General features: G+C 43.0%; 1 protein-coding gene across 1 annotated transcript in view; it reads right to left on the reverse strand.

Moving 5' to 3' along the window:
* Nlrp5 (NLR family pyrin domain containing 5) overlaps nt 1-7,370 on the reverse strand; it is a gene marked incomplete at its 5' end in the record, with an annotated part of 22,282 nt that extends 14,912 nt beyond the window's left edge. The window contains 3 exons of the mRNA XM_055621715.1: nt 2,036-2,206; nt 5,300-5,470; nt 7,203-7,370. Of these exons, the coding sequence (XP_055477690.1) occupies nt 2,036-2,206; nt 5,300-5,470; nt 7,203-7,370 (510 nt within the window). The remainder of the gene's footprint in view (nt 1-2,035; nt 2,207-5,299; nt 5,471-7,202) is intronic.
* Between the last annotated feature and the right edge of the window lie 1,962 nt (nt 7,371-9,332).

Consider the following 9,332-nt stretch of genomic DNA (forward strand, 5'->3'; position numbering starts at 1 on the left):
GATTTGGCTAGCCTGGCATATGCTTACAAGAAGAGATCTGTCTCAAGAAGGTGGAAGGTAAGAATCAACAGGTAAGGTTGTCCTCAGTGTGGCATGCAAGTGTACTCAGATGGATAAGTGTTTCACACATGAAAGTTCACCTCCCACATACCCTAAATAAAAAGTGATATGCAGCTGGGCATGGTGGTGCACGCCTTTAAAACCCGCACTCTGGGAGGCAGAGGCAGGTGGATCTCTATGAGTTCAAGGCCAGCCTGGTCTTCAGAGTGAGTCCAAGACAGCCAGGGCTTGTTACACAGAGAAAAACAAAACAAAAGTAATGTGTAGTACTGCTAATCATCAGGGGGCTGTGATTTTCCCCAGGATATGCTAGGTGATGCTTATTCTGGCGCAAGCCACAGTAGCACTGTCCAAATTCAAGGTTAACGAACCAACAGTAGACTTTAAAGGAAGCTTTGGTATGTGGAAGAACACAAAAAAATAAATCTGAGAGTGGAGCGGCTGATGAAAGTGTGATCAAAGCTTCCCAGGAAGAAAATCCCATGACATCTCCAAACTGGTCAGTTGAGGGTACTGATAGAATGCAGCTCCACTATATTTGAAGGAACCCTTTCCACTCCGAGAAAACAAAGTTGGAGAGGTAGATTTCCAGGGGTAAAGGAAAATGAGACAAACAGGGACAGGGCTCAGTACAGATAGCTACCCACAAGCATAGGTTCTACACCCAGGCATTCAACAAATTCTGCCTCAGAAAAAAAAATGCTGTGCCCAAAATGAATAAACATGTACACATTTTTTTCTGGGGGGTGGTCCATGTTAAGTAACAGAATATAATGGCTACATGCCATTTCTACTTCACTGGGTATCAACAGTAAGGTTTAGAGTGTGCAGGAAAATGTGAACACACCATTTTATACCTACACACACACATGCACGCATGCGTGCACGCACCGTAAGATCACTGGGTAGAGTTGTTCTGTAAGCATGAGGACCCGAGTTCACATTCCAGGTATCCACATAAATGCAGGGCAGACTTAGTGACCCTCAAGTAATCTCAGTGGTTGTAAGGAAGACATAGGAGATCCGCTGAGCTAGCTGGGTTCCAGCTAGAGACTCTACCTTAATATATTAGATGGGGAGTTATTGAAGAAGACACCAAAGCAACCTTTGGCTTCCACATCCATGTGCATACACACTTGAATACATGTATACACCCTCTTAACCATTCCCACACACATATACACATAAATCTAAAAAAACAAGGTTGCATTTAGAAAAAAAAATCTTGAGGGCTGGTGAAATGGCTCAGTGGGTAAAGGCACTTTCAGCTAAGCCTAATGATTTGAGTTTGATCCCTGGGTGGAATAGAGGACCAACTCCTGCAAGTTGTCCTCTGACCTACATGTGTGTGCTGAGGCATCCATCCCCACCCTGTATATAAATAATAATGTAATTAAAGCCTAGAGTCATCTTAAAAACATATGTACAAGTAGCAATAACAAGAAGGTGTTTGTACTAATGAGGGTCACAGGACCAGAGGTGCAAACATGCTGGGTGTGGTAGGTTGACTCTGAAATGTCCCCCCTGAGGTTCCTGTGTTTAAACACTTGGTTCCCACTTGGTGGTACTCTTTAGGAAGGCGGAGCCTTACTGGAGGAAGCATGTCCATGGGTGTGGGCTGTGAGGGTTTACAGCCTTATCTTACCTGTTCTGCTTCTTATGTGTGCATAAAAATGTATTCATCAGCTTTCTGGTCCTGCCATTTTGTTTTTCCTGACTTTGCCAAGTTTCCCCCACACCACGGTGGAATCTATCCCTCTGGAATCATAAGCTAAAACCACTGCCCTCCCCCCCTTTAGGTTACGTTTTGTCAATGTTGCATCACAGCAATAGAAAAGTAACAAACACAATGAAGGATGCTGTTCCTACCACATACCATCACTCTCATCTCCACCTCCCCAACTCCCTATTAGAACTGATACTCCTATGAGGTTGAAAGCTGTGATGTTCTCCCAAAGAAATGAACTAAACTCACATCAGCCGCTGGAGAGCGCATTCCGGACGTCTCATAAACTGACACAGCACTCTCACTTGTTCAGTCTTCATTTGGTTGTTTGACAGACACAGGTGAGTCAGGGTCTGGTTGCTGAAAAGGGCTGAGACCAGAATGTAGCAGCTGAAAGGTGTGAGGTCACAGCTGTCCAGTCTGCAAGGAAAGCCCCCCAACAGAGGAAACAATGAGGTCCATTCTTAAGTTTTCCTCCTCCAAACTCACACACCAACATTTATTACAGCACTACTCACGACAGCTAACCCATGAACTCGATGTGGAAAACGTATATGTAGTTAATGGAATATTTTTCACCAATAAAGAAGGATGAAGTTATGTCATTTGTAGGAAAATGCTTGTCCAGAAACAAGCATATTAAACGAATTAAGCCAATAACGTTTGTGGTTTTTAGATTTAAATATTTATATTTTTATTATTTTAAAATGTTTATTTCTTTGTATACATGCATGTCTATCTGTATCTATGTGGATGTTATGTGTGTGTCCAAAAAGACCAGAAGAGGGCATTGGATTCTCTGGAGCTGGAGTTACAGCCGATTGTGAGCCACTCGATGTGGGTATTGGGAACTCTGGAAGAGCAACAAGTGTTCATAACTGCTGAGCCATCTCTCCAGACACACACTTTTTAAAGTTACACTTTACTATGTGCATATATGGGGGTGCCCGGTGTGCATGTGTGGGTGCATGTGTATGTACACATGTGTGTTAGAAGGCAACTGAAAGTAGTCCGTTTACTCCTTTTACTATGTGGGTTCAAGAACTAGGCTAAGATCACCAAGGCTTGGTGGCAATCTCCCCAGACAACCCAAGAATTTATGTAGACTCCTACAATTGTGTATGAATGAATGTATGAAAATAGAAATGTCCAGGAGAATAGAGAAGAGAGGGTGAGAATATGGGTGAGAACAAGGAGACTATGGCTATATGGGCGTATGACTGTAAGTATGCTGAACATACACAGTATACACGTGTATGGTGTCTGCAGGGATGGCTCAATGGTTTAAGAGCGCTTGCTTTTTTCCCAGAGAATTTAACTTCAGTCCCCAGAACCTATATTGTCCTCCTTAGGTATTGCACCAATATGAAGATACCTACAAACTAAAGCAAATCTTAGTGTACACATACAAAAACCAAGTAATTTTAAAATTTACCTCTTCTCCTCTCACTCCTTACAAGGTTTTGTCTTTATGTGTGTGGGCACGTGTGCCATGGCATGTTTGTGACGGTCAGGACAACTTGTGGCAATTATACGTGTCCTGGGGATCTAATTCAGGTTGTCAGGCTTCGCAGCAAGCATCTTTACCTGCTGAACCATCTCATTGGCTTATGTTTTGTCTTTGTTCTCCCTCTTAAAGCACACCATTATGAATGCAAGGGGGAAAATCCTGTGTGTAAGAATAGATTATGTAATCTATTTAATTATATATTTTGACATAACTGACATATATTTGACAATGTGTAATCTATTTGATTACCTCATACTTATCCATAAAAAGGAAAGCTGCCAGATGTGAAAACAAAAGCTTTATAGGGCTTTCATAGGGCTGTGACCACTCTAACAACATAATCTGGAGAATCACTAAGGTTGATACTGAATTTACTCTTCTGGTGAATAAAGAAACACCATGGATTGGACCAATGTCTAGCAACCATATCGACATCTTTGTAATTGCTGCTGTTTCTGGCCTTTAAGATTTTTATTTCTATGTATAGGTGTATGCTGGTGCAGTCCCTGCAGAGGTCAGAAGAGGGCGTTGAAGCCCTTGAAGCTGGAGTTTGTGATCCATCTAATATGAGTGGCCTGGTATCAAATCCAGGTCCTCTACTAGAGCAACAAGTCCTGTTAATTTCGGAGCCATCTTTCCAGTCTTGCCTCTGGCCTTTAAAGGATGATTTATATGATTTGGTTCTCAGTGTTTCCAGTGACTTAACTTAATAAGCTAGACAGGTGCCAGCACATAGCTCTGAGCAGGGACCATAGGTTTGCTTTCCCATTTGGCCAATGATAATAGTTTATCCATGAATGAGTGATTTAGCCCAAAACTACCTCCTCATTTACCAATGAAACTAAAGACAGTGGCCACTCCATAGACATGTTTGGAGAAGGAAGTAAGGCAGGCACTGACAAAAGCTAGTAAATCTCATTATGATTTAAATAATGGTTTCTAAAATTTTTACCTCATTACTCTCCTTTTTATAACAGGATAGTTTGACCAATAACAACTGACCTTTCCTTTGGACTATTGGTAAGGGACATGGAACCCCCCCCCCCCCAAGTTTCCATGTAGAAGTTTGTCTATAAAACAACATTCTTAGACTGGCCTCTTTTGTTGGCTCCTTTGTCTCCACAAGAGGTCAGAGCTATCTGGCATTTCAGATGACATTCTGTTAGGACCCTCCTCCTCTTTTTGGCATGTATAGTGAGTGCATGTATGTAGACTGTATATTGTGTGTGTATATACACATGTGTGCAGGTGTAAATGTCTATGCACACATGTTTGTGGAGACCTGAGGTAGACACTGGGCATCTTCCTGAATCAATCTTTATCTTTCTGTATTGACACAGGGTATCTCAGTGAACCCAAAGCTTACCAAAGCTTTGTCTAGTCGGGCAAGCCAGCTTGTTCTGGAGATCCTATTTCTGCTTCCTTAGTGCAGTGTTGTAACCTACCAACCCATCTACTATTTGCAGGAATTCTGGTGATCTGAACTCTGCTCCCTCATCCTTGCACAATGTGTTCTTTACCTGAAGAACCACATCCCCAGCACGTGTGTGTGTGTGTGTGTGTGTGTGTGTGTGTGTGTGTGTGTGTGTATACAAGATCTCATTCCCTAGGCCAGGCTAACTTCAGGCTTACTATGATCATTTTGTCTTAGCCTCCTGGGTGCTGACATTACAGCTATATAAAACTATACCCTGTGTCAACCATGTATATGGGCTGTTTTGGGCTTGGCCAATGAGTGGATCTTTCTAACTGTAGAGTCAAGTGTGAACTAACCCACTTGGCTCATGTCATGTTCCAAAGGATCTTTGCCAGTACAGAGGTCTTTAGCAGACTCCCATTGGGCTCCCTTTCAACAGAAGGGCTGCTGTGAGAGAATGAACAGGGTTCCCCATGAGGCCAGAGGTACCATCCTCATTCTGGACTTAAACATCTGCCACTCCCACAATCCCTTGGACATCTCTATACAGCACAATCATCATGGGGCGAAAGGAAGCAAGACTCACATTAGCTTTTCCAGCGTACACTTCGAGCTACTCAAGGTGACACTGAGAGACCTCATGCTCTTTTCTTCCACCTTATTTTTTGCCAGGCTGAGAGATTTCAGTCTGGTGGCTGAATGAAGTATTTTGGAGAGCATTTCATAACAAGGGTAGGTTAGCTCACAGGAATCCAATCTGTAGAGACAGGCAGCACAGTATTTTTCCTTGTCCCTCTTGGGTAACTCAGGGTAACACACTCCACACTCAGCTCCTTAGGAACCAGAGTCGTCTTTTCTCAAATAGTTTTACTTCCTCTTTTCCTTATAGTAGTCCATCAACATGTTAGCCATGCAACACCCCCATAGATACAAGAACCTATTTATGTTTGCTAAAGAAAAATAAAAACTGGACTGGTAAGAATGCTCAGTCGGTGGGGGGGAGATGGCTCAGAGGTTAAGAACACTGACTGTTCTTCCAAAGGTCCTGAGTTCAATTCCCAGCAACCACATGGTGGCTTATAACCATCTACAGTGAGATATGGTCCCTCTTCTGGTGTGTGGGCAGAACATTATATAAATAATAAATAAATCTTAAAAAAAAAAAAAAGAATGCTCAGTGGGTAAAGGTGCTTGCCACCAAGACTGAACACCTGAGTTCGATCCCAATACCCATTCGGTAGTAGGAGATAATCCATTCCTACAGGTTGTTCTTTGGCTGAACACATGCTGTGGTATGTATATATGCATGCACACGTGCGTGTGTACACACACACACAATAAAATCTAATTCAAAAACAGGGCCAACTCCTCAACATGACTTGGAAATGCTTCATAAGATGGCCTATAACAGTTCACATTTAGAAAGCTCACCGTAGTTACATAACCATTCAAAGAAACTTCCTGAGGTTACATGTAATCCCTTTATTTTTGAGACAAGGCCTCATGGAGTCCAGGTTATCCAAATTGCTAAATAGCTAAGGATGGTCTTGAACTTCTGCCCCTCCTGCCTCTACCTCCTAAGAGCTGGGATTACAGGTTTGAGAACAATGATTGGCTTTGTGCAGTGATGGGGGACCAAACCCAGCTATTCCTGCATGCTCTACAAGCATGTTACCAACCAAGTGACAGGTCTGGACTGCACTCCCCCATTTTTTCTGAAGACAGGATCTTGCTAGGCTAACCATGTTGGCCTCAAACTTGCCATCCCCCTGACTCAGCAACCATAGTGCTGGATTACAGGTACACACTACCCTTTTCAATATGCAGTACTTGTTTTTAATAATTTTTTATATTTATTTACTGAACATGTGTGTGCACAAGTGCCATAATGGGCACACGGAAGTCAAGAGACAACTTTTGGAGTCATTTTTCTCTCTCTACTGTGTGTGTTCTGGGGATTGAACTCAGGTCACCAGGCTTGGTGGCAAACCCCTTCATCCCCTGGGCCATCTCACTGGTCCTGTTTTTAATTTTCACAGAACATGGAGAGTGTTTTATTGTGGTACAATATTTATGCCTTAAACTGTTTAAAATGCTCAATTTGCTAGCATGTAGCCCATTCTTTCCCCCCAGTTCCTGCTCCATTACCACTCATAGCATTGCCAAATAACTATTGCTCCCCTTCTCAAGAACTTCTCCACCTAATTCTCTAGAGCAGTTGTTCTCAACCTTTCAAATGCTGCAACCCTTTAATGGAATACCTCATGTTGAGGTGATCCCAAACATAAAATTTTATTGCTATTTCATGACTATTACCATTATTAATTATAATATAAATATCTGATACACAGTTTATCTTATATGCAACCCTGTGAAAGGGTCATTCGACCCCCAAAGGGGTTGTGACCCACCCAATTTTTGCAGCTTCCTGGAAATTATTCTGAAGTTTAAAGGAAAAGTCACATGCTGAAATTACAGCTAAAGCTCACTTCAGAGTCTCCAAGGAGCAGTTTGGATGATTCAGTGCTTCACAGGCTAATTTGATGTCATCTTCCTTCATGGGAGTGTTTCCTAGATTGAGGTGTTTTAAGTTCTGGTTTCTAATAAGGGCCATCCAGAGATATTGCAGGCCGGATGCTACCTGTGCACTCTTAAACCTACAGAAGAAGAGGGGGAGAGAGAGAGAAAGAGAAGGAATGTAGTCACATTTAATTATTAATCATATTTCATTAATAATTCTCCCCTCTCCCTTCTAGCCAGCTCTCAAAGCTGTAACTATTTGCATACAGTTTGTTGCTGAGACAGAGTCTCACACAGCCTTCACTTCTCAAGTGCTGGGAGCACAGCCCTGTGCTACCTCTGTCAGTTAAGGTTTTCTCTTAACTTAGATGGGGTTGAATTTATCCCTTACTGGTCTCAAATTCACTGTGTAGCTAAAGGTGACCCTGAACAACTTTTGTTTTTTTACTCTTTTTAAAAAATTTATTACAATTTATTCACTTTTTATCCTAGCTGTAGCCCCCACCACGTCCCCTCCCAATCGTGACCCCCCCCCTCCCTCATCTCATCCCATGCCCTTCCCCACTCCACTGATAGGGGAGGACCTCCTCCCCTTCCATCTGACCCTAGCCTATCAGGTCTCATCAGGACTGTTCTTCATAGTCTTCCTCTGTGGCCTGGTAAGGCTGCCCTCCCTCCTCCCCCCACCTCCCACCTCAGGCAGATGTGATCAAAGAGCCAGCCACTGAGTTCATGTATGAGACAGCCCTGTTCCCCTTAATAGAAAGCTCATTTGGAGACTGAGCTGCCATGACCTATGTCTGTGCAGGAATTCTAGGTTATCTCCATGCACGGTCTTTGATTGGAGTATCAGTTTCAGAAAAGACCCCTGGGCCCAGATTTTTTGGTTCTGTTGTTTTCTCCTTGTGGAACTCCAGACCCTTCCAGGTCTTTCTATCTCCCCCTTCTTTCATAAGATTCCCTGCACTCTGTCCAAAGTTTGGCTATGAGTCTCAGCTTTAATACCCTACTGGGTAGAGTATTTCAGAGTCTCTCTGTGGTAAGCTCCTGTCTTGTTCCTTGTTTTTGCTGCCTTCCGATGTCTATCCCGTTAACCTTTCTGAATGAAGATTTGAGCATCTTACCAAGGGTCCTCATTCTTAAAGATTTCTGTGTGCCTGTGCATTCAGATGCCCATGGAGACCAGCAGAGTGCACTGGATTGTGGGAGGTGAAGTTACAGGCAAGGAATCCAACTCTGGTCATCTTCAGGAGCAGCTGGCCCACTGACCTTTACATTCAGATCAACCTGCCTCCACTTTCCAAGTGCTAGGATTCAAGGCTTGTGTCCTCACATAGTTTTCATGAATGCTGGCTTACTGCATGCTAGACAAACATTCTGCTGACTAAGGCACTTCCTCAGCTCTATTTGCCTTTAATTTTACAGTACCCCTCAATGTGCCAGAGATCTTAGAAACAGGACATTAAGCAATTCTGCTGTGGAGAGCTCCATTGAGAACAGTGATTCTCAACATTCCTAATGCGATGGCCCTTTATATTTTAATATAGTACTTCATGTTCTAGTGACTCTCCAACCATTAAACTGTTTTCATTGCTACTTCATAACTGTAATGTTACTAGTGTTATGAATCACAATATAAATATCTGATATGTAGGATTATCTGTAGGTGACACACATGAAAGGGTCATTTGACCCCCAAAGGGTTACAACCCACAAATTGAGAACTGCTGGTCTAGAGGAATATCAGACAGCCTCAAACACAGGTTTGATGCTTCATTATAGTTTCCTGAGAACAGCCATATCTACCTACTGTTCCCGTTTTAATTTTTCCTTGTCAACTTGATGAGCCTAGAATTACCTGGAGAGAGGGACCCCTCGATTGAGAAAATGCCTTAATCCAATTGGCCTGCGGGCCTGTCTGTAGGGCACTTGTTGAGTAATGACTGATGCATGAGGGCCCAGTGCACTGTGGGCAGTGCCACCCCTGTGGGCAGGTAGTGTACAAGAAAGCAGACTGAGCAAGCAATGTGGAGCATGCCAGTAAGTAGCGTTCGTCCATGGCTGCTGTTTCAGTTCCTGTCCCAACTTTCCTCAGTGGT

The sequence above is a fragment of the Psammomys obesus genome, unplaced genomic scaffold (assembly GCF_907164565.1).
Source record: "Psammomys obesus unplaced genomic scaffold, mPsaObe1.curated_primary_1811, whole genome shotgun sequence".
NCBI lineage: Eukaryota > Metazoa > Chordata > Mammalia > Rodentia > Muridae > Psammomys > Psammomys obesus.